We start from the raw sequence: 25,656 nt of genomic DNA on the forward strand, positions 1-25,656 counted from the left end.
CTGACTTTTTTAGACATAACATAGGTACAGCAGATCCCCATATTGTATGGGACACTTTTAAGTGTGCCTTTAGAGGCCATGCAATTCAGTACTCATCTATAAAACAAAAGCAATTTCGATCAAAAGAGTCCATATTAACAAAGGAAATTGAAGGACTAACAGTACAGTTAGATAACAATAAAAATGGTACCATAGAGGCACAGAATAAGTTAGAGGAAAAACAAAAAGAAATGGAGGAACTTATTCAAGAAAGATCCAGTGTAATATATTACAAAAATAAAGCTAACTGGATGGAATATGGGGAAAAATGCACCAAATTCTTTTTCAATCTTCAATATAGAAATGCTACCAAAAAAAACGTATTAAAACTTGTTACAAATGATGGAGTCACGCATGATTCACCAAATGATATTTTGAAAGAGGAAGTAAAGTACTTTAAGAATATATTTTCGTTTCAGGCTCCTCCATCTCCACTAACTGAAACTAATTGTATGGATTTTTTCCCTAATAATAATGTAAAATTAACATCTGTACAGAAAGACTCATGTGAAGGCCTAATTACAGAGGAGGAACTACTTGATGCAATTGGGGCCTTTAAGGATGGGAAAACTCCAGGACTGGATGGCATACCAGTGGAAGTATACAAACATTTTTTTTATATACTCAAAGGACCACTATTAGCTTGTTTTAACCACTCCTATATAAATGATAGATTATCAGACACGCAACAAGAAGGTGTGATATCATTATTACTGAAACAGGACCCAAGTGGTATATATAAAGATCCAGTCCATTTAAAAAATTGGAGACCTCTTACACTTCAGTGTTGTGATGCAAAAATCCTAGCAAAATGCTTGGCGCATAGAATAAAAAAAGTCTTGTCAGATATTATTCATCCTAATCAGACAGGTTTTTTACATGGACGATACATTGGAGATAATATAAGGCAAGTACTGGAAACAATAGAACACTATGAAATATCGGGGACACCAGGCCTGGTTTTCATAGCTGATTTTGAAAAGGCTTTTGATAAAGTACGACTGGAGTTTATATATAAATGCCTAGAATATTTCAATTTTGGGGAATCTCTTATAAAATGGGTAAAAATTATGTATAGTAACCCTAGGTGTAAAATAGTAAATAATGGCTACATCTCAGAAAGTTTTAAACTATCTAGAGGAGTAAAACAAGGTTGTCCACTATCGGCATATCTATTTATTATTGCCATCGAAATGTTAGCTGTTAAAATTAGATCAAACATTAATATTAAGGGATTAGAAATCCAGGGCCTAAAAACTAAGGTGTCATTGTACGCTGATGATTCATGTTTTCTTTTAAAACCACAACTAGAATCTCTCCACGGCCTCTTAGAGGATCTAGATACATTTGCTATCCTCTCTGGATTAAAACCAAATTATGATAAATGTACCATATTACGTATTGGATCACTAAAAAATACACATTTTACATTGCCATGTAGTTTACCAATTAAATGGTCTGACGGTGATGTGGACATACTCGGTATACAAATCCCAAAAGAAAGAAATGATCTCACTCCAATAAATTTTTATAGAAAGTTAGCAAAAATAGATAAGATCTTGCTACCATGGAAAGGAAAATACCTGTCTATTTGTGGGAAAATCACCCTGATTAACTCTTTAATCATATCACAGTTTACCTATTTGCTTATGGTTTTGCCTACACCTAGTGACCTGCTTTTTAAATTATATGAACAAAAAATATTCAATTTTATTTGGAACGGCAAGCCAGATAAAATTAAAAGGGCCTATTTATATAACGAATATGAATTCGGAGGGCAGAAATTATTAAATATTAAAGCATTAGACCTCTCACTAAAGGCATCAGTCATACAAAAGTTATACTTAAATCCAAACTGGTTCTCTAGTAGATTGGTACGAATGTCTCATCCTATGTTCAAGAAGGGCCTTTTTCCCTTTATTCAGATTACACCTGCTCACTTTCGGTTGCTTGAAAAGGAAATAATCTCCAAAATATCTTTATTTTTTAAACAAGCCTTAGAAAGTTGGTTGCAATTTCAGTTTAATCCACCTGAAAGGACGGAACAAATAGTACAACAAATCTTGTGGTTAAATTCAAATATAGTAATTGATAAAAAAACTGTATTTATCGAAGAAATGTTTAAAAAAGGTATAATTTTTGTGAATGATATCATAAATAGGACTGGTGGAGTAATGTCACACATGCAGCTAACACAGACATATGGAAATGTCTGCTCTACCCAAAATTACAACCAATTAATTGCAGCATTACCACAAAAATGGAAGAGGCAGGTGGAAGGGGATAAAAGTAAGGAACTTGTATGTCGGCCTTATATTAAAGAACATAAATGGTTAAAGAAAAGTGTGATAAATAAAAACATATACCAATTTCATTTAAGGACCAAAAAACTTACAGCTGTGCCATATAAATTGCAAAATAGTTGGGAAGAGATTTTCGATGTACCCATTCCATGGCACATGGTTTATGAATTGATACGCAAAACAACGCCGGATTCAAAACTTCGAATTTTTCAATTTAAATTATTGTACAAAATTCTTGCAACTAATAGAATGTTATATATATGGGGGATACAATCTTCTCAGCTCTGTAGATTCTGCTGTGAGGAGGCAGAGTCATTAGACCATTTATTTTGGTATTGTCCGCATGTAGCTCGTTTTTGGTCACAGGTCCAGGAATGGTTGAAGAATTGCAACATTTGCGTAGAACTAACGCTACAGATAGCAATACTGGGGGATTTGAAAAGCCATAGTCAATCAATCAATAATATAATAATTATTTTAGCAAAAATGTTTATTTTTAATTTACAATCCGTGGAAGCTATGAGAATAGGAAGATTCAAATCTTTTGTGAAGCATCACAGCACAGCTGAAAAATATATGGCAAATAAAAATCCGAAATGGATGATGTTGGAAGATAGATGGGAAAGGTTGAGTGGAGCTGAAGGGTGGGACTAATAACAAGATAAACAATGTAGGGCATACGGGATCTGTGAAATGTGTATAGGTGCGGAGCTATTGTGAAATAGCACAGTTACAAGTGGAAATCAAACTGGATGGACAACAGAAATAGAGGAAGGACTAAGAACAAACAAGAGAGAACTATTATAAAGTAGACTGTGTCTGTAAATGTGTATAAGATGTATAAATTGAAGGTAAAAACAGAAATGTTTATCAGTTTACTCCAATTGGGGGATCGGTGGTAGGGTTTGCAGGGAATAATAATAAAGGTATACTCTTTAAAAAAAAGTATGTATGTCTATGTAGGTATGTGTATGTATATATGTGTATATGTATGCATACGTGAATGGATATATATATTTACTCCAAAAAATATGGGGGATTGGAAATGATGCAGACAATTACATTGGAAACAACATTCTTTCCGCAATATTAAGCTGATCCACCCCCCCAAAAAAAAAAAATATATATAAATAAAAAATAAAAAACAATCACTCGCTTTCCCTCCCATATTTCTGGCACTGAAATAGAACGTGTTCCACTGTCTCCATCTCCTCCTGACAATGATCACACCTCCCAGTCGGATGTTTCCCCACCAATTTCAATGTACTATTGAGCCTTGTGTCCCAGTCTCATCCTTGTGATGACACTTTCCTCCCTTCTCTCTCGACCTGAGGACCTCCCTGCCCCCACCTTTTCCTGGATCTTATACAGGTGTCTTCCCTTTCCCTCCCTTTTCCACAAATCTTGCCATTTGTTTTTAACCCCTGTTTTTATTAACCCCTTGGCTTCTACTTCACTGATTTAACAGTTCTATCACAACATTAAGATGTTTAAGAGGAGGATTTTTATTTATTTAATCAATTTTAGAATAAGACTGTAACCTAACAAAATGTGGAAAAAGTCAAGTGGTCTGAATACTTTCCGAAGGCGCTATATATAGTATTTTCAACGCCATTCTATATCTGCCTCTCACTTCATTCCTGACAAGCAACGCATCATATTCAATATTTTCTTTCCTTTGACAACTACTCTGACACTAATATGGTCCGCCCATGTCATTCAAGTGTCAAACCAGACACCCAGGAACCTAAACACCTTTCTCTCCTGATTCCTTCCATACAGCTTCAAGTACATTTCCTCCCCAACCTTCCTTCTAGAAAAATACACAGTCTGTGTTTTCTCAATTGAGAACTTGAAGCCCCACCTGAGGGACCACTGCTCAACTTCACTAATCGCTTCATGAACTCTTCTGGCTGTATGGATAATATTTCTCCCTCTCTTCCACAGTGCCCCATCATCTGCAAACAATGACATCCCAATATCAGATCTCAACTGGGAGAATACATTGTCAGTGATAATGCAGAATAACAAAGGACTAATGACACTTCCCTGGGGGGTACCATTATCTACCTCATAGCTTTCTGACATAAAGCTTTCCACCCTCACTTGTATTGATCGCCCAAAAATGTAATCCTTTATCCAGTTATAAGCCCTTCCTCCAACCCCCATGATATTCAGCTTGATAAGTAGGCCTGCCTTCCACATCATATCATCGGCCATCTCTACATTGAAGAAAACGGCTACCACCACCTCCTTATTTATCTGTCCTAATGATCCTCCTTACTACTACTTGTGCTTGTTTATACTGTATCAGGTGCTGGTAATTATGAGACCTTTTCATCATTCTGAAAGCCCTGTTCGTACACGTCACTGCTTCTCTACAGTCTTTAGTCCACTACGGACCCAAACCCGGGTCTGTAGTGACGCCTCTAACACTGCGAATCAGTGCCTCATACCGCTGCACTACTCGGGAGGCCCTCGAATGTAGGCATTTTTGTAGAGAATGCTAGCTAACTAGCTACCGGTGGTTTGTACTAGTTATATAGCCATGCACATCGTAGTCAAAATTGTGCACTATTGCCACCTGCTGGAGTGCAGTGCAACGGACTCTACTGCATATTGTGATACCTCTTGATGTACTGTGAGTCATTATGGAAGGAGAAGGGGAAAGGGGATACCTAGTCAGTTGCACAACTGATTGCATTCAACCAAAATGAGCTGTCTGATGCAAGCATTTGATATCTCTAAAACATTTAAATGATTTCATTCTCTTGTTGTAAAATGGAGCCCAAAAGGCAAATAGTTCTGACTTTCATCCCACACCCAACTGTAGGTAATGTTCAACCTCGTTTCTGTTTCATCTCCTAACCAAAGCGAATTTTGATTCCTCTCTGGCTCATCCTCATTGTGGTTAAAACTATTAAAACAACAAGAACACTTTGAGTGTTAAAGTAGAATTTGATTTCTCTCAGAGCTGTTGTGGAAGGAAGAGCAGTTTATGGCCTTACAGCCTTACAGTACCTTTCTGAAGTAAACCTTCATTTCTGTTTCAGAATAGATCTGATATTGTGTAACAAATGCAAGTAATTATCTCCCTGCCTCCCTACAGGCACACAGAAAATATGTCTGATCATTCTCAACCAGCCTTTGGAAAAAGACTGTCTTCACACACTCTGGAGTAAAGGTATCCATCTTGTAGCTTTTATATTCATTAGTGTTGGACACCAACATTGATCATTCATATGATACCAATAATATAGTTATTTCTTTCCTCTTAGCTTACACTATTGTGAAATAAAGCATACATGTCCGTTGCACAAAACTCTTTCTCAGACCTTCTGCAGGCTATCAAGTCAGCATACTGATGGCCCTGCTGATGGTCCATCAGAGGTGGATGATTTGAGATTGGTTGGCTTCCAGAATATTCACACCTGGCCGTTTGGCCAATTAGCAGTTGTCTGGACTCAGCAGAGCTGTGGGGGTGAATACTGAAGTGAACATTTACACCTATTGGTATCTTGATATTTCTTGGTATCTTTCCACATCAGTGCTCATCACTACTAATAATCAAATTCTAAAATATATCCTTTAGTGTAAAGTTAAGACAGCATTGTTATGTCTGTACTGATATGGTATTGGCTGTCTCTAAGCCAACCCTCCTCTTGGAGTGCTACAGGCTGTTTCTCCAGCTCACATCTTTTTGTTGGGGGTTTTGAATCTCTGCTTGAGAGTGGGAAAGTTCCTATAGAAAAGGGCACTACATTCCTTATCACGGTGTGTTTGCTAGTACACACACTCTTGTGACACACGTGTGTTTAAAACAGAATATCTCTCTCTGCTGAATGCATTGGTTATTTTAAACAAGGTGCTTAGAGAATGCTTCTATTGCTCCCATGCAGTCTTTCCCCATGACACAAAAACAGACTCCTTAAAGTCACAGGTTCAATTTGAATAACATTAATAAATTGTGAAATTTGCAAACGGAATGCTTCAAATTCCCAAAAATACGAATAACATTAAAAGTTGGACCTGGGGACCGCATATTTTGTTTTTGGGTAAAATTAGAAAGGAGTTTTTTATTACTATTACTATTACTATATACACATGCATTATGTTTGGGAGAAATAGGAAATAAAAGCAAAAAGTTGTTTGCACACAAAACAGGCATATACATCTCAGCAAGATTCGTCCACCTCTTTCAGCTAAGCAAGGTCTCTCTCTCTCTGTAGCTCTCCTGCGGGCGTGTGCAGATGGTGCGGCCAACCACCTGTATGACATCACCACTGGACAACAAGACAGGTACAAGTAGCCACTGTGTGTGTGTTTGAATATTTCTCTCCTTCCTAAAGGACAGATTGTGTGCAAACCTGTCATCAAGGCAAAGGGTGGCTATTTTGAAGAATCTCAAATATTTGATTTGAGTTGTTTAACTTTTTTTTTGGTTAATACATGATTCCATATGTGTTATTTCATAGTTTTGATGTCTTCACTATTATTCTACAATGTAGAAAATAGTTCAGGCCTGGCTCGCAGTGGGTGTTCCAATGCATCACAATGTGTTCGATGGGGTTGAGGTCAGGGCTCTGTGCAGGCCAGTCAAGTTCTTCCACACCGATCTCAACAAACCATTTCTGTATGGACCTAGCTTTGTGCACAAGGGCATTGTCATGCTGAAACAGGAAAGGTCCTTCCCAAAACTGTTGCCACGAAGTTGGAAGCACAGAATCGTCTAGAATGTCATTGTATGCTGTAGCGTTAAGATTTCCCTTCACTAGAACTGAGGCCTACCCCGAACCATGAAAAACAGCCCCAGACCATTATTCCTCCTCCATCAAACTTTACAGTTGGCACTATGCATTCGGGCAGGTAGCCCTCTCCTGGAATCTGCCAAACCCAGATTTGTCTGTCGGACTTCCAGATGGTGAAGCGTGATTCATCACTCCAGAGAACACGTTTCCTCTGCTCCAGAGTCCAATGGCGGCGAGCTATACACCACTTAATAACCTGCGCAGGGACTGCGGTTGAAAATTAGCCGGCTGGCTAAAACCGGCACTTTTACTGAAACGTTGATTAATGTGCACTGTCCCTGTAAAAATAAAAATAAACTCAAACTCAAACTCAAACTCCAGCCGCGCTTGGCTGCTCGGCCATGGAAACCCATTTCATGAAGCTCCCGATGAACAATTCTTGTGCTGACGTTGCTTCCAGAGGCAGTTTGGAACTCAGTAGAGAGTGTTGCAACCGAAGACAGACAATTTTTACGCGCTACTGACTTCAGCACTTGGAGGTCCTGTTCTGTGAGCTTTTGTGGCTTACCACTTTGCGGCTGAGCCGTTGTTGCTCCTAGACGTTACTTCACAATAACATCACTTATAGTTGACCGGGGCAGCTCTAGCAGGGCAGAAATTTGACGAACTGACTTGTTGGAAAGGTGGCAGCTATGGAGATTGCATGGCTCTGTGCTCGATTTAATACACCTGTCAGCAACGGGTGTGGCTGAAATAGCCGAAACCACAAATTTGAAGGGTTGTCCACATACTTTTCTGTATATACAGTGGGGAGAAGAAGTATTTGATACACTGCCGATTTTGCAGGTTTTCCTACTTACAAAGCATGTAGAGGTCTGTAATTTTTATCATAGGTACACTTCAACTGTGAGAGGCGGAATCTTAAACAAAAATCCAGAAAATCACATTGTATGATTTTTAAGTAATTAATTTGCATTTTATTGCATGACATAAGTATTTGATACATCCGAAAAGCAGACCTTAATATTTGGTACAGAAGCCTTTGTTTGCAATTACAGAGATCATACGTTTCCTGTAGTTCTTGACCAGGTTTGCACACACTGCAGCAGGGATTTTGGCCCACTCCTCCATACAGATCTTCTCCAGATCCTTCAGGTTTCGGGGCTGTCGCTGGGCAATACGGACTTTCAGCTCCCTCCAAAGATTTTCTATTGGGTTCATGTCTGGAGACTGGCTAGGCCACTCCAGGACCTTGAGATGCTTCTTACGGAGCCACTCCTTAGTTGCCCTGGCTGTGTGTTTCGGGTTGTTGTCATGCTGGAAGACCCAGCCACGACCCATCTTCAATGCTTTTACTGAGGGAAGGAGGTTGTTGGCCAAGATCTCGCGATACATGGCCCCATCCATCCTCCCCTCAATACGGTGCATTGTTGCCTTCTCACCAAGCTGCTTGCCTATTGTCCTGTAGCCCATCCCAGCCTTGTGCAGGTCTACAATTTTATCCCTGATGTCCTTACACAGCTCTCTGGTCTTGGCCATTGTGGAGAGGTTGGAGTCTGTTTGATTGAGTGTGTGGACAGGTGTCTTTTATACAGGTAACGAGTTCAAACAGGTGCAGTTAATACAGGTAATGAGTGGAGAACAGGAGGGCTTCTTAAAGAAAAACTAACAGGTCTGTGAGAGCCGGAATTCTTACTGGTTGGTAGGTGATCAAATACTTATGTCATGCAATAAAATGCAAATTAATTACTTAAAAATCATACAATGTGATTTTCTGGATTTTTGTTTTAGATTCCGTCTCTCACAGTTGAAGTGTACCTATGATAAAAATTACAGACCTCTACATGTTTTGTAAGTAGGAAAACCTGCAAAATTGGCAGTGTATCAAATACTTGTTCTCCCCACTGTATATACGGACCCCCATATTTCCCAAACTGACACTTTCCCAAATCCTCTTTCTCTCTTTATTTTTCTTGTTCTCTCATCTAGTTTTCTTCCAGACTACATCAGTGGGGACTTTGATTCTATAACTGCAGAGGTCAAAGCTTTCTACACAGAGAAGGTGACACACACACACACACACACACACACACACACACACACACACACACACACACACACACACACACACACACACACACACACACACACACACACACACACACACACAGTGTACGATTGTGTTCAGAGCCCAGGGTACATAAGTGTTTACTGTTTGAAATGGAGATGACACCCTGAGTGTTTGAGAGACGAGGAGTAGGCACCCAGCCATGATGACTCAGCCATGATGAGTCATGTAAATAGCAGCGTTCTCTGTCATCTAGGAGAATGAGGCCAGTTTAACACTGATCAGCCATTATTCACTGTATGCATTACATTATGGTAGTGATATTAGAGGTACATCGCTCTGGTTCTTTACACCCACAGGACTCTGCTCCTTCTAATCAGAGACTGTCTTAGACCTGGACAACTGGCCAATCACTGTAGAGAAAAGAAAACCAATAAAAAACACACGACCTTCCAGTATCTACCTGCATTATGTTATGGTAATGTAATAGAGAATAGGGTTGGATTTATTCTAATACTACTCAGAGAATCACAAGCTATGGTAATGTTAGAGAATGGGGTTGGATTTATGGATTTATTATTATTTTCAAACAGTCCATTTAAATTTTCCAACTGGGCTATACATTTGGGGGAGGTTTTTTTCTCGCCTGAGTAGCCTCAGTTCATTGCCAAAAATAAAATTAAACCGTCTAGGGTTCAGCGAAATAACAACACAATGTCAAATACAGTAGCCTAGTCAAATAATTAACATCCAATCACATTAACCGTTACTCTCTCGCAGGAATTCCACTAATGGTTGTCGTGGAATATCTAATCAAAAGGAAGAGAGAGTGCAGATTCTTTCAAACACTTTATCATAGGATTTGCAAAAATGGTGTATCAACTACCCACTCAACATTGCATAGTTGAAAAGCTCAACAAACTGTGCCGGTTCAATGCTTGTGTAGAGAAAATACATACAACCCCTTTCTGTATACGTGGCAGTCAGCAGATAATGTGTAAAAGGTAAATCATTGTCTGTGTAAACTTAAGATAGCACAAGGTTGATAGCCCGAGGGCTCAACCGTCTAACTGCATTCACAACAACAAACACTATATCGTACTCCTTTCTGCAAGGTTCCATACATGTGACTTTCTGTAGATAGTAAACCCACAGGATTTTACATGCTGCGTTTGCACCCAAACGTCTCTTAGCTGTAAGCCCAGTCTTATGACTAAGTCACACCAAGACAAGTTTGTATCAGGTTAGAAAAAACACTGGCATTTAACTTTTTAGGGGTAGGGGGCAGCATTTTCACTTTGGATGAATAGCGTGCCCAGAGTGAACTGCCTCCTACTCTGTCCCAGATGCTAATACATGCATATTATTATTACTATTGGATAGAAAACACTCTGAAGTTTCTAAAATTGTTTGAATGATGTCTGTGAGTATAACAGAACTCATATGGCAGGCGAAAACCTGAGAAAAATCCAACCAGGGAGTGGGATATCTGAGGTTGGTCGATTTTCAACTCATCGCCTATTGAATTCACAGTGGGATATGGATCTGTTTGCACTTCCTACGACTTCCACTAGATGTCAACAGTCTGTAGAACCTTGAATGAAGCTTCTACTGTGATGTGGAGCCGGATGAGAGGGGAATGAGTCAGTGGTCTGGCAGAGAGCCAGGTCCTGGTCACGCGCATTCCACATGATATTGACTTGCGTTCCATTACTTCTATAGACACAAAGGAATTCTCCGGTTGGAACGTTATTGAATATTTATGATAACAACATCCTAAAGATTGATTCTATACTTAGTTTGACAAGTTTATTCCACCTGTAATATAAAGTTTTCATCCGACGTTCGCCTAGGCCTGCACGAGCGTTTGGATATGTGTACTAAACGTGCTAACAAAAGTAGCTACTTGGACATACATAATGGACATTATCGAACAAAACAACAATTTATTGTGGAACTAGGATTCTTTGTGCCAAGAGAGGATGGGAATGTTAGCAACCTTGGCTAGCATTGTGGCGCGAATTCGACAGAAGAAATGGACATTCTAAAACCAAACAACAATTTTATTCTGGAAATAGGACTCCTTGTACAACATTCTGATGGAAGCTCAGCAAAAGTAAGACAACATTTATGATGTTATTTTGTATTTCTGTGTAATATGTTGATGTCTATTCTCCGCCGTGTTGGTGAGCACTGTCTCACCATAACCCAAGCTGTATGTTGTGGTAAAGTTATTTAAAAAAATCGAACACAGCGGTTGCATTAAGAACCAGTGTATCTTTCATTTGCCATACAACAAGTATTTTTATGTAAAGTTTATGATGAGTTCTTTGGTCAGATTAGGTGAGTGTCCAAAATATCTCCGGAGATTCTGGTGAATCGTTGCTACGTATTCACAATGTATAACCAGGATTTGTAGCTATAAATATGCACATTTTCGAACAAAACATAAATGTGTTAACATGATGTTATAAGACTGTCATCTGATGAAGTTGTCCAAAGGTTAGTGATTAATTGTTTATCTTTTGCTGGTTTTTGCGAAGCTACCTTTGCGGTGAATAAATGCGTTTGTGTGTTTGGCTATTGTGGTAAGCTAATATAATTCTATATTGTGTTTTCGCTGTAAAACACTTAAAAAATCGGAAATATTGGCTGGATTCACAAGATGTTTATCTTTCATTTGCTGTACACCATGTATTTTTCATAAATGTTGTATGATGAGTATTTATGTATTTCACGTTGCTCTCTGTAATTATTCTGGCTGCTTTGGTGCTATTTTTGATGGTGGCTGCAATGTAAAACTATGATTTATACCTCAAATATGCACATTTTCGAACAAAACATAAATGTATTGTATAACATGTTATAAGACTGTCATCTGATGAAGTTGTTTCTTGGTTAGTGACTAATTATATCTCTATTTTGTCGGTTTTGTGAAAGCTACCTATGCGGTGGAAACATGGTGAAAATATGCGGTTGTGTGTTTGGCTATTGTGGTTAGCTAATAGAAATACATATTGTGTTTTCGCTGTAAAACATTTAAAAAATCGGAAATGATGGCTGGATTCACAAGATGTTTATCTTTCATTTGCTGTATTGGACTTGTGATTTCATGAAACTTTTATTATATGATATCCCTGTCCCGTTAGGCTAGGCTATGCTAGTCAGCTTTTTTTGATGAGGAGGATCCCGGATCCGGGAGGGTGATGAAGTAGAGGTTTTAAGGATCTGACCCTTTTTTTTCAAAGGTTTGCCTGAAATGGCATACAAAAATCTAACTGCCTGTAGCTCAGGACCTGAAGCAAGGATATGCATATTTTTTTATATTATTTGAAAGGAAACACTTTGAAGTTTGTGGAACTGTGAAATTAATGTAGGAGAATATGTACCATCATCTTTGAAATGCAAGAGAAAGGCCATAATGTATTATTCCAGCCAAGGCGCAATTTTGATTTTTACCATTAGATGGCAGTATGTGCAAAGTGTTAGACTGATCCAATGAATCATTGTATATCGGGTATTTTTTTATATACCAAGACTGCCCAAATGTGCCTAATTGGTTTATTATTATGACATAATCAAGTTCATAATTGTTCACTCTCCTCAAACAATAGCATGGTATTTTTTCACTGTAAAAGCTACTGTAAATTGGACAGTGCAGTTCGATTAACAAGAATTTAAGCTTTCTGCCCATATCAGATATGTCTATGTCCTGAGATTGTTTTTTGTTACTTACAACCTCATGCTAATCACATTAGCCTACGTTAGCTCAATAATCCCGCAGGGGGACACCGATCCCATAGAGGACCGAGAAAATCCCATAAGCGTTCATAGTTTCATTGGTTAGGGTAAGTGAATTCCCCATATTTTCATTATCATGAAATGAACAAATATTGCCCCTACACTCACTTTTCGAATGACCAATCACACTACGCTTTGGTATTTTTCTGCTACCCCTGCAATATCCATGCTGATAACAGGTTTCAAACCTGCCATCCAAGCAGACGTACACATTCTATCAATATCAAATCTAATCACATTTTATTGGTCACATACACATGGTTAGCAGATGTTAATGTGAGTGTAGTGAAATGCTTGTGCTTCTAGTTCTGACAGTGCAGTAATATCTAACAAGTAATCTAACAAATTCACAACGACTACCTTATATACATAAATGTAAAGGGATGAATAAGAATATGTACAGTTGAAGTCGGAAGTTTACATACACTTAGGTTGGAGTCATTAAAACTTGTTTTTCAACCACTCCACACATTTCTTGTTAACAAACTATAGTTTTGGCAAGTCGGTTAGGACATCTACTTTGTGCATGACACAAGTAATTTTTCCAACAGTTGTTTACAGACAGATTATTTCACTTATAATTCACTGTATCACAATTCCAGTGGGTCAGAAGTTCACTAAGTTGACTGTGCCTTTTAAACAGCTTGGAAAATTCCAGAAAATTATGTCATGACTTTAGAAGCTTCTGATTGGCTAATTGACATCATTTGAGTCAATTAGAGGTGTACCTGTGGATGTATTTCAAGGACTACATTCAAACTCAGTGCCTCTTTGCTTGTCATCATGGGAAAATCAAAAGAAATCAGCCAAGACCTCAGAAAAAAAATTGTAGACCTCCACAAGTCTGGGTCATCCTTGGGAGCATTTTCCAAATGCCTGAAGGTACCACGTTCATCTGTACAAACAATAGTACGCAAGTATAAACACCATGGGACCACACAGCCATCATACCGCTCAGGAAGGAGACGCGTTCTCTCTCCTAGAGATTAGTGTACTTTGGTGCGAAAAGTGCAAATCAATCCCAGAACAACTGCAAAGGACCTTGTGAAGATGCTGGAGGAAACAGATACAAAAGTATTTATATCCACAGTAAAACGAGTCCTATATCGACATAATCTGAAACGCCGCTCAGCAAGGAAAAAGCCACTGCTCCAAAACTGCCATAAAAAAGTTGGTTTGCAACTGCACTTGGGGACAAAGATCATACTTTTTTGGAAAAATGTCCTCCGGTCTGATGAAACAAAAATAGAACTGTTTGGCCATAATGACCATCGTTATGTTTGGAGGAAAAAGGGGGATGCTTGCAAGCCGAAGAACAACCGTGGATCACGGGGGTGGCAGCATCATGTTGTGGGGGTGCTTTGCTGCAGGAGGGACTGGTGCACTTCACAAAATAGATGGCATCATGAGGAATGAAAATTATGTGGATATATTGAAGCAACATCTCAAGACATCAGTCAGGTAGTTAAAGCTTGGTCGCAAATGGGTCTTCCAAATGGACAATGACCCCAAGCATACTTCCAAAGTTGTGGCAAAATGGCTTAAGGACAACAAAGTCCATCACAATGCCTTGACCTCAATCCCAAAGAAAATCTGTGGGCAGAACTGAAAAAGCATGTGCGAGCAAGGAGGCCTACAAAACCTGACTCACTTACACCAGCTCTGTCAGGAGGACACTTTTTTGGGGGGGAAGCTTGTGGAAGGCTGTCACGTTCTGAGCATAGTTCTTTTGTGTTTTCTTTGTTTTAGTGTTGGTCAGGACGTGAGCTGAGTGGGCATTCTATGTTGTGTGTCTAGTTTTCCCGTTTCTATGTTTGGCCTGATATGGTTCTCAATCAGAGGCAGTTGTTAGTTATTGTCTCTCATTGGGAACCATATTTAGGTAGCCTGTTTTGTGTTGGGTTTTGTGGGTGGTTGTCTTCGTGTGACTGCACCAGACAGAACTGTTTCGTTTTTTTCACATTTTGTTGTTTTGTATTTTGTAGTGTTCACGTTTATTGGCTTTAATTAAACATGATGAACACTAACCACGCTGCGCTTTGGTCCGATCCTTCGTCCACAGAAGAAAGCCGTTACAAAGGTGACCCAAAACGTTTGACCCAAGTTAAAAAATGTAAAGGCAATGCTACCAAATACTAATTGAGTGTATGTAAACTTCTGACACACTGGGAATGTGATGAAAGAAATAAAAGCTGAAATAAATCATTTTCTCTACTATTATTCTGACATTTCACATTCTTAAAATAAAGTGGTGATCCTAACTGACCTAAGACAGGGAATTTTTACTTGGATTAAATGTCAGGAATTGAGTTTAAATGTATTTGGCTAAGGTGTATGTAAATTTCCGACTTCAACTGTACATATAAATATATAGATGAGCCATGGCCGTGCGTCATAGGCAAGATGCTGTAGATGGTATAGAATACAGTATACAGTAGATGGTATAGAATACAGTATATACATATGAGATGAGTAATGTAGGATTTGTAGACATTATTAAAGTGGCGTTATTTAAAGTGATTTTATTTTATTAAATCAATTTATTAAATTGGCAGGAGATTTGAGTATGAATGTTGGCAGCAGCCACTCTATGTTAGTGATGACTGTTTAACAGTCTGATGGCCTTGCTATGTCAGCTGTTTTTCAGTCTCTCGGTCCCAGCTTTGATGCACCTGTACTGACCTCGCCTTTTGGATGATAGCGGTGTGAACAGGCAGTGGCTCGGGTGGTTGTTGTCCTTGATGATCTTTTTGGCCTTCCTGTGACATCGGGTGCTGTAGGTGTCCTGGAGGGCAGGTAGTTTGCCCCCTGGTGATGCGTTGTGCAGACCACACTACCCTCTGGAGAGCCTTACGGTTGTGGGCAGAGCAGTTGCCGTACCAGGCGGTGATACAGCCCGACAGGATGCTCTCGATTGTGCATCTGTAAAATGTACTCACATACCCAAGCTGTGTTCAAATACCCATACCAATATACTATATACTACATGCTTAATGAGTATATACTTCATACTATATACTATTAGTTCATTTCAGTATACTGTAACCAAATGATAACCTTTTATTTGAGCTTTGCATGTCTACCAGAAGTTAATGCTTTTGCTATGCGGCCTCTTGCTAGCTTGTTAGCATAGCAAATTACTAGTTAGAAATTTTACTACTTTGTGTGTTTTGGAAATTCTGACTGTTTAGAGCACACACTGCCCTCTCTACAGTGCTCTACACTAATATTGGCACCCTTGGTAAATATGAGCAAAACGGGCTGTTAAACAATATACATTTGCTGTTTTTTCCTCTTGGTCTTTCATTCAAAAATCAAACCTTTAATTGAAGTAAAATGATTGAAAAAAATTTATGTGAAATAAATATTTTTCTCCGAAACATGTGTGCCACAATTATTGGCACCCCTAGAAATTCTTATGAGTAAAATCTAACTGAAGTATATTCCCATTCATATTTTTATATGTTTTTAAGTTCACCTGAGTGATTAGGAACACTTAAGTGGTAAGCCATGACATCCTGTTTTACTGGGGTATAAATATGAGGTGACACACAGGCCAAGTTCACATAGTCATCCATCACTATGGGAAAGATCCGAGAATACAGTAATGATGTGCGACAAAAGGTTGTTTAGCTGCACAAATCAGGAAATGGCTATAAGAAAATAGCTCAAGGTTTGAAAATGTCCACTATCAGGGCAATAATTAAGAAGTTTAAAGCAACTGGAGATGTTAACAATCGACCTGGAAGAAGACTATTGACCCCACGCACAGTGAGGAGGATGGTTCGAGTGGCCAAAAAATCTCCAAGAATCACAAATGGAGAATTGCAGACGTTAGTTGGGTCATGGGGTCAGAAAATCTCCAAAACAGGGCCTCCCGGGTGGCGCAGTGGTCTAGGGCACTGCATCGCAGTGCTAGCTGCGCCACCAGAGTCTCTGGGTTCGCGCCCAGGCTCTGTCGCAACCGGCCGCGACCGGGAGGTCCGTGGGGCGACGCACAATTGGGCTAGCGTCGTCCGGGTTAGGGAGGGTTTGGCCGGTAGGGATATCCTTGTCTCATCGCGCTCCAGCGACTCCTGTGGCGGGCCGGGCGCAGTGCGCGCTAACCAAGGGGGCCAGGAGCACGGTGTTTCCTCTGACACATTGGTGCGGCTGACTTCCGGGTTTGAGGCGCGCTGTGTTAAGAAGCAGTGCGGCTTGGTTGGGTTGTGCTTCGGAGGACGCATGGCTTTCGACCTTCGTCTCTCCCGAGCCCGTACGGGAGTTGTAGCGATGAGACAAAATAGTAATTACTAGCGATTGGATACCACGAAAATTGGGGAGAAAAGGGGATAAAAATGTAATAAAAAATAAAATAATAATAATAATAATAAAAAAAAAAAGAAAATCTCCAAAACTACGTCAGATGCCGTTCACATAACCACTAGTTATTTGGGAGGGTTGCCATAAAAAAGAACGTTGCTGTCATCAACAACAAACTCAAGCGCCTACAGTTTGCCAAACTTTCAATGGGACCGGGTTCTACGGTCAGATGAGACCAAAATAGAGCTTTTTGGAAACAAACACCAGAGGTGGGTTTGGCATAGACAGAAAGAGAGCCATGCAGACAAGTACCTCATCCCCACTGTATTTGTATGTATTATGGATCTCCATTAGCTGCTGCCAAAGCAGCAAAATTAAGCCAGTTTGTGAAGTATGGTGGTGGATCTTTGATGTTCTGGGGCTGTTTTTCTTCCAAAGGCCCTGGACAACTTGTTAGGACCCATGGTATCATGGATTCCATCAAGTACCAGCAGATATTAAATCAAAACCTGACTGCCTCTGCTAGGAAGCTTAAACTGGGCTGTGGTTGGATCTTCCAGCAAGACGATGATCCAAAGCACCACTCAAAATCTACACAAAAAATGGTTCACTGACCACAGAATCAAGGTTTTGCCATGGCCATTCCAGTCCCCTGACCTAAACCCCATATAAAACCTGTGTGATGAGCTGAAGAGGAGAGTCCACAAGCATGGACATCGGAATCTGAAGGATCTTGAGAGATTCTGTATGGAGGAATGGTCTCAGATCCCAATTTTTTCCACAGCTCGTTTTGCTCATATTTACCAAGGGTGTATGCCAATATATGCCAATTTAACAATTTTCTAAAGTAGTGATAACCAATTCCCTGGAGAGTAGTTATGGTATTTGTGCCTTTTTAATTGGTAAAAGTTTTGATACCTTGTATTAGAAACAATACTGGAACTTCTGCCAATTTATTACTGGAGAATGTGTGTTCCTTTATTCGATCACACTGTGCAGCCAGTCGGGCTGATAGGGTCCATCGTCCGTCCATAATATGAATCTCTCATCAATACACACACTCAGGAAACAAAAACAGACACACAAAACAAACAGTATTTGGTTAGGAACGTCTTCCTTTCTTGTAATTTGAAAGAGTAATTTCTTCTCCATCTAAATATTTTATAATTACTCTCTGTCATTTAAATGTTGTACCGACATGGTAGTTCCTGCTATGCACATTTCTGTGTAGGGTTTAAATTTATAACTAGTTTCCCAAATCATAACCAACTGTTTTACCAGTACACTGATTAATAATTACTATTTTTATTTTTTTGTATATTTTTCGTTTTTTAAATTTCTTCTTACCTGCAGGAATATTTTCTTATGTCTTCAGGACTTTATCCTGGAACACTTTCATCAGGACTCTGTCCTGGTATCTCTTAACATAACTCATGCATTATTTTAATGTTGTACATTTTTTATTTAACCTTTATTTAACTAGGCAAATCAGTTAGAACAAATTCTTATTTACAATGACGGCCTAGGAACAGTGGGTTAACTGGCTTGTTCAGGGGCAGAATGACCTTGTCATCTAGCAACCTTTTTTGGTTACTGGCCCAACGCTCAAACCACTAGGCTACTGCCGCCCCATTATGATTGTAACCCATGGTATATTACTTCAGGACAATGTCCTGGTTTCTCTATAGTACCTCAGGATCTTATTCTGGAATCGCTTTCATCAGGACTCTGTCCTGGTATCTATAACATGCGTGACCTGTTCCTAGAACAGGACTTTCTAAAAGTTAACTTTCCCCAATTGGAGGTTGTTTTTAAGAAAATCAGTCTCACCCTTAATTTATCTTATCTGTCCAAAATGACGCATCCACTCACTGACGCTCCCGGCAGGTCCGAGGTGGGTCCCTCTCTGCTCCGTTTTAGTTGGAGTGTGTGGTACCCTGAGCCACGTCTAACGGCGCCCCTGCTGCAATTTAACCTTGGTCCCCTGGGAACAATCAGCAAGCGTAGTTAGCATCCCACCGCTGTCAACAATTTGTCGTGGAATATCTAATCAAAGGGAAGAGAGACTTGATTTGTAAAAATTGAGAATCAACTACCCACTCAACAGTGTATAGTTGAAAAGCTCAACGAACAGTGCCGGTTCCATGCTTTTATAGAGAAAATACATACAACCCCTTTCTGTATACGTGGTAATTTTCCACGACAAGGTCCGTATGTAGCCAAAAGTAGCTGCTGCTCATGTTGGTATCTGTACTGATGATGCAAATACCATGACAGGGAGACATAGTGGAGTGGTAATGTGCGTGCAAGCAGTTGCTCCCGACAACACTTGGGTACACTGCAGCATTCACCGAGAGGCTCTTCCTGCCAAAGGAATGCCTGACAGCTTGAAAGCTGTTTTGGACACTACAGTGAAAATGGTTAACTTTGTCAAAGCAAGGCCCCTGAACTCTCGTGTATTTTCTGCACTATGCAATGATATGGGCAGCGACCATGTAACACTTTTACAACATAAAGAAGAGCGCTGGTTATCAAGGGCCAAGGTATTGACACGTTTGTTTTATTGAGAGACGAGCTTAAAGTTTTTTTACTGACCAAATTTTCACTTGTCTGACCGCTTGCATGATGAAGAGTTTCTCACACGACTGGCCTATCTGGGTGATGTTTTTTCTCGCCTGAATGATCTGAATCTAGGATTACAGGGACTCTCCACAACAATATTCATTGTGCAGGACAAAATTGAGGCTATGATTAAGAAGTTGGAGCTCTTCTCTGTCTGCATTAACAAGGACAACACACAGGTCTTTACATCATTGTATGATTTTTTGTGTGCAAATTAACTCAAGTTTACGGACAATGTCAAATGTGATATAGTGATAAGTACCTGAGTGAGTTGGGTGCGCAATTACGCAGGTACTTTCCCGAAACGGATGACACAAACAACTGGATTCGTTATCCCTTTCATGCACTGCCTCCAGTCCACTTACTGATATCTGAACAAGAGAGCCTCATCGAAATTGCATCAAGCGGTTCTGTGAAAATTGAATTTAATCAGAAGCCACTGCCAGATTTCTGGATTGGGCTGCGCTCAGAGTATCCTGCCTTGGCAAATCGCTCTGTTAAGACACTGATGCCCTTTGCAACCACGTACCTACAGTGGGGAGAACAAGTATTTGATACACTGCCGATTTTGCAGGTTTTCCTACTTATAAAGCATGTAGAGGTCTGTAATTTTTATCATAGGTACACTTCAACTGTGAGAGACGGAATCTAAAACAAATATCCAGAAAATCACATTGTATGATTTTTAAGTAATTAATCTGCATTTTATTGCATGACATAAGTATTTGATCACCTACCAACCAGTAAGAATTCCGGCTCTCACAGACCTGTTCGTTTTTCTTTAAGAAGCCCTCCTGTTCTCCACTCATTACCTGTATTAACTGTACCTGTTTGAACTCGTTACCTGTATAAAAAGACACCTGTCCACACACTCAATCAAACAGACTCCAACCTCTCCACAATGGCCAAGACCAGAGAGCTGTGTAAGGACATCAGGGATAAAATTGTAGACCTGCACAAGGCTGGGATGGGCTACAGGACAATAGGCAATCAGCTTGGTGAGAAGGCAACAACTGTTGGCGCAATTATTAGAAAATGGAAGAAGTTCAAGATGACGGTCAATCACCCTCGGTCTGGGGCTCCATGCAAGATCTCACCTCGTGGGACATCAATGATCATGAGGAAGGTGAGGGATCAGCCCAGAACTACACGGCAGGACCTGGTCAATGACCTGAAGAGAGCTGGGACCACAGTCTCAAAGAAAACCATTAGTAACACACTACGCCGTCATGGATTAAAATCCTGCAGCGCACGCAATGTCCCCCTGATCAAGCCAGCGCATGTCCAGGCCCGTCTGAAGTTTGCCAATGACCATCTGGATGATCCAGAGGAGGAATGGGAGAAGGTCACGTGGTCTGATGAGACAAAAATAGAGCTTTTTGGTCTAAACTCCACTCGCCGTGTTTGGAGGAAGAAGAAGGATGAGTACAACCCCAAGAACACCATCCCAACCGTGAAGCATGGCGGTGGAAACATCATTCTTTGGGGATGCTTTTCTGCAAAGGGGACAGGACGACTGCACCGTATTGAGGGGAGGATGGATGGGGCCATGTATCGCGAGATCTTGGCCAACAACCTCCTTCCCTCAGTAAGAGCATTGAAGATGGGTCGTGGCTGGGTCTTCCAGCATGACAACGACCCGAAACACACAGCCAGGGCAACTAAGGAGTGGCTCCGTAAGAAGCATCTCAAGGTCCTGGAGTGGCCTAGCCAGTCTCCAGACCTGAACCCAATAGAAAATCTTTGGAGGGAGCTGAAAGTCCGTATTGCCCAGCGACAGCCCCGAAACCTGAAGGACCTGGAGAAAGTCTGTATGGAGGAGTGGGCCAAAATCCCTGCTGCAGTGTGTGCAAACCTGGTCAAGAACTACAGGAAACGTATGATCTCTGTAATTGCAAACAAAGGTTTCTGTACCAAATATTAAGTTCTGCTTTTCTGATGTATCAAATACTTATGTCATGCAATAAAATGCAAATTAATTACTTAAAAATCATACAATGTGATTTTCTGGATTTTTGTTTTAGATTCCGTCTCTCACAGTTGAAGCGTACCTATGGTAAAAATTACAGACCTCGACATGCTTTGTAAGTAGGAAAACCTGCAAAATCGGCAGTGTATCAAATACTTGTTCTCCCCACTGTATGTGAGACTGGATTCTCGGCCCTCACTAGCATGAAAACTATATACAGGCACAGACTGTGTGTGGAAAATGATTTAAGACTGAGACTCTCTCCAATACAACCCAACACTGAAGAGTTATGTGCATCCTTTCAAGCACACCCTTCTCATTAACCTGTGGTGAGTTATTCACAATTTTCGATGAACAAATAAGGTTTTATATGTAAGATGGTTAAATAAAGAGCAAAATGATTGATTATTATTTTACTATTATTGGGCTCTTTGTCACTTCTCAAATTATTTTGTTAAATAAATGTATTGTGTGTGTTTGTGTGTGTGTCAGGCTTACAATGATGGTAAAAAACAACATTTGAGAGTGCGCTGACCCTGGTGCTAGAGGGGATATGCAGCTAGAGGTTGGATGTTTGAAGGGGTACGGGACTATAGAAAGTTTGGGAACCACTGTTATAGAGAATAGGGTTGTATTTATTGTAATATTACTCAGAGAATCTCAAGCTATGGTAATGTTATAGAGAATAGGGTTGTATTTATTATAATATTACTCAGAGAATCTCAAGCTATGGTAATGTTATAGAGAATAGGGTTGTATTTATTATAATATTACTCAGAGAATCTCAAGCTATGGTAATGTTATAGAGAATAGGGTTGTATTTATTCTAATGTTACTCAGAGAATCTCAAGCTATGGTAATGTTATAGAGAATAGTGCAAGACATCTAGGGACTTTAAGGTGTTTCAGGAGATGTGCATAACTCTACATAAATGAAAGAGAGACAGAGGGGAAGGAGGGAGAGAGGGATAAAAGTATTCATCAGGGGATGGAGGGGGCATAAAACGGAGCGGGGCAGTGAAAGAGTGTGTGAGCTGACATGAATAGAACAAAGGCTGTGTGATTCCTGCTGCGAGCAGGAACTCACCTGGAACTAACTACCGTTTAGGGGCATTCACTGGAACGTTGTGTGTGGGGGTACGCTGAGTTTGAGAGAGCTCAGAGACTTATTTACAGAATAAAGAAGAGGGATTTCTGCTCTTTTTGTCTCTCTGTATCTGTCTCACATCCCCCGCACCATCCTCTCTCTCCCCCGCCCCCCTCCTCTCTCTCTCCCCCGCCCCCCTCCTCTCTCTCTCCCTCTAGAAGTGTCGATTGATAGAGACTTCTGATCAGGAGCTGACTGACTTCACTAAATGTCTGACCATCATGGTGGAGGAGATCAAGAGACAACAGCTTCAGGTAATCCTCCTCTTCCTCCCCTCTGTCCTCCCCCTCTTCCTCCCCCTCTTCCTCCCCCTCCTTCCTCCCCTCTTCCTCCCCTCCGTCCTCCCCTCCATTCTCTCCTCTGTCCTCCGCTCCGTCCTCCCCTCTTCCTCCCCTCTGTCCTCCGCTCCGTCCTCCCCTCTGTCATCCCCTCTGTCCTCCCCCTCTTTCCTCCCCCTCCTTCCTCCCCTCTTCCTCCCCTCCGTTCTCGCCTCTGTCCTCCGCTCCGTCCTCCCCTCTTCCTTTCCTCTTCCTCCCCTCTGTCCTCCCCTCCGTCCTCCGCTCCGTCCTCCCCTCTGTCCTCCGCTCCGTCCTCCCCTCTGTCCTCCCCTCCGTCCTCCCCCTCTGGCCTCCCCTCTGTCCTCCCCCTCTGTCTTCCCACTCTTCCTCCGCCTCTTGCTCACCTGTCAGAGAGGGTGTGTGTGTGTTTGTCTCTCAACTGTCAGAGAGGATGTGTGTTTATCTGGGTGTTATTCACCTTAAGACCCTCACTGCACACATGGACCCTTCATTCTTATTGCACACGTTTACATACACACACACACACACACACACACACACACACACACACACACACACACACACACACACACACACACACACACACACACACACACACACACACTTGATTAACTGTCAGTCAGTGAACCAGTGTCCTCAAACAGTCTGTCTAGTCAATCAGTGAGACAGACTTAGACTCTGAGCTTTGTGCTAAAACAACCATTTGAACCTTCTGTTTGCTTTGTTGAGTAATGTCTAACCTCCGTATACACATAACCTGTAGCAGTGTTGAAAGTATGACTACAATGAAAAAGACAGACGGTGTACAATCATGGTCAAAAGTTTTGAGAATGACACAAATATTAATTTCCACAAAGTCTGCTGCTTCAGTGTCTTTAGATATTTTTGTCAGATGTTACTATGGAATACTGAAGTATAATTACAAGCATTTCATAAGTGTCAAAGGCTTTTATTGACAATTACATGAAGTTGATGCAAAGAGTCAATATTTGCAGTGTTGACCCTTCTTTTTCAAGACCTCTGCAATCTGCCCTGGCATGCTGTCAATTAACTTCTGGGCCACATCCTGACTGATGGCAGCCCATTCTTGCATAATCAATGCTTGGAGTTTGTCAGAATTTGTGGGTTTTTGTTTGTCCACCCGCCTCTTGAGGATTGACCACAAGTTCTCAATGGGATTAAGGTCTGGGGAGTTTCCTGGCCATTGACCCAAAATATTTATGTTTTGTTCCCCGAGCCACTTAGTTATCACCTTTGCCTTATGGCAAGGTGCTCCATCGTGCTGGAAAAGGCATTGTTCGTCACCAAACTGTTCCTGGATGGTTGGAAGAAGTTGCTCTCGGAGGATGTGTTGGTACTATTCTTTATTCATGGCTGTGTTCTTAGGCAAAATTGTGAGTGAGCCCACTCTCTTGGCTGAGAAGCAAACCCCACACATGAATGGTCTCAGGATACTTTACTGTTGGCATGACACAGGACTGATGGTAGCGCTCACCTTGTCTTCTCCGCACAACCTTTTTTCCGGATGCCCCAAACAATCGGAAAGGGGATTCATCAGAGAAAATGACTTTACCCCAGTCCTCAGCAGTCCAATGCGTGCAGATGCACTCATACCTGCCTGCTGCCATTCCTGAGCAAGCTCTGTACTGGTGGTGCCCCGATTCCCCCAGCTGAATCAACTTTAGGAGACGGTCCTGGCGCTTGCTGGACATTCTTGGGCACCCTGAAGCCTTCTTCACAACAATTGATTCGCTCTCGTTGAAGTTCTTGATGATCCGATAAATGGTTGATTTAGGTGCAATCTTACTGGCAGCTATATCCTTGCCTGTGAAGCCCTTTTTGTGCAAAGCAATGATGACGGCACGTGTTTCCTTGCAGGTAACCATGGCTGACAGAGGAAGAACAATGATTCCAAGCACCACCCTCCTTTTGAAGCTTCCAGTCTGTTATTCGAACTCAATCAGCATGACAGGGTGATCTCCAGCCTTGTCCTCGTCAACACTCACACCTGTGTTAACGAGAGAATCACTGACATGATGTCAGCTGGTTCTTTTGTGGCAGGGCTGAAATGCAGTGGAAATGTTTTGGGGGGATTCAGTTCATTTGCATGGCAAATAGGGACTTTGCAATTAATCTGATCACTCTTCATAACATTCTGGAGTATATGCAAATTGCCATCATACAAACTGAGGCAGCATACTTTGTGAAAATTAATATTTGTGTCATTCTCAAAACTTTTGGCCAGGGCTGTAGTGAGTAACAACGATGTACTGTAACAGTCCACGTCAGGCGTGTTTCCAGCCAGACAGATTTCTGGGAATTAGACTAATTGATGGATCCTCATTAGATTTATCTCCCT

General features: G+C 40.9%; 1 protein-coding gene across 8 annotated transcripts in view; it reads left to right on the top strand.

The window, feature by feature from the left end:
- tpk1 (thiamin pyrophosphokinase 1) overlaps positions 1-25,656 on the top strand; it is an 82,797-nt gene that overhangs the window by 12,005 nt on the left and 45,136 nt on the right. For 6 of the 8 annotated variants that reach the window (XM_071414749.1, XM_071414756.1, XM_071414757.1 and 3 more), the window contains exons 3-6: positions 5,452-5,526; positions 6,572-6,641; positions 9,080-9,152; positions 23,157-23,252. In XM_071414749.1, coding sequence (XP_071270850.1) covers positions 5,452-5,526; positions 6,572-6,641; positions 9,080-9,152; positions 23,157-23,252 — 314 coding nt within the window. The remainder of the gene's footprint in view (positions 1-5,451; positions 5,527-6,571; positions 6,642-9,079; positions 9,153-23,156; positions 23,253-25,656) is intronic. The other 2 variants (XM_071414754.1, XM_071414755.1) reach the window with 1 other exon arrangement.

Source organism: Salvelinus alpinus, chromosome 8, assembly GCF_045679555.1.
Source record: "Salvelinus alpinus chromosome 8, SLU_Salpinus.1, whole genome shotgun sequence".
NCBI lineage: Eukaryota > Metazoa > Chordata > Actinopteri > Salmoniformes > Salmonidae > Salvelinus > Salvelinus alpinus.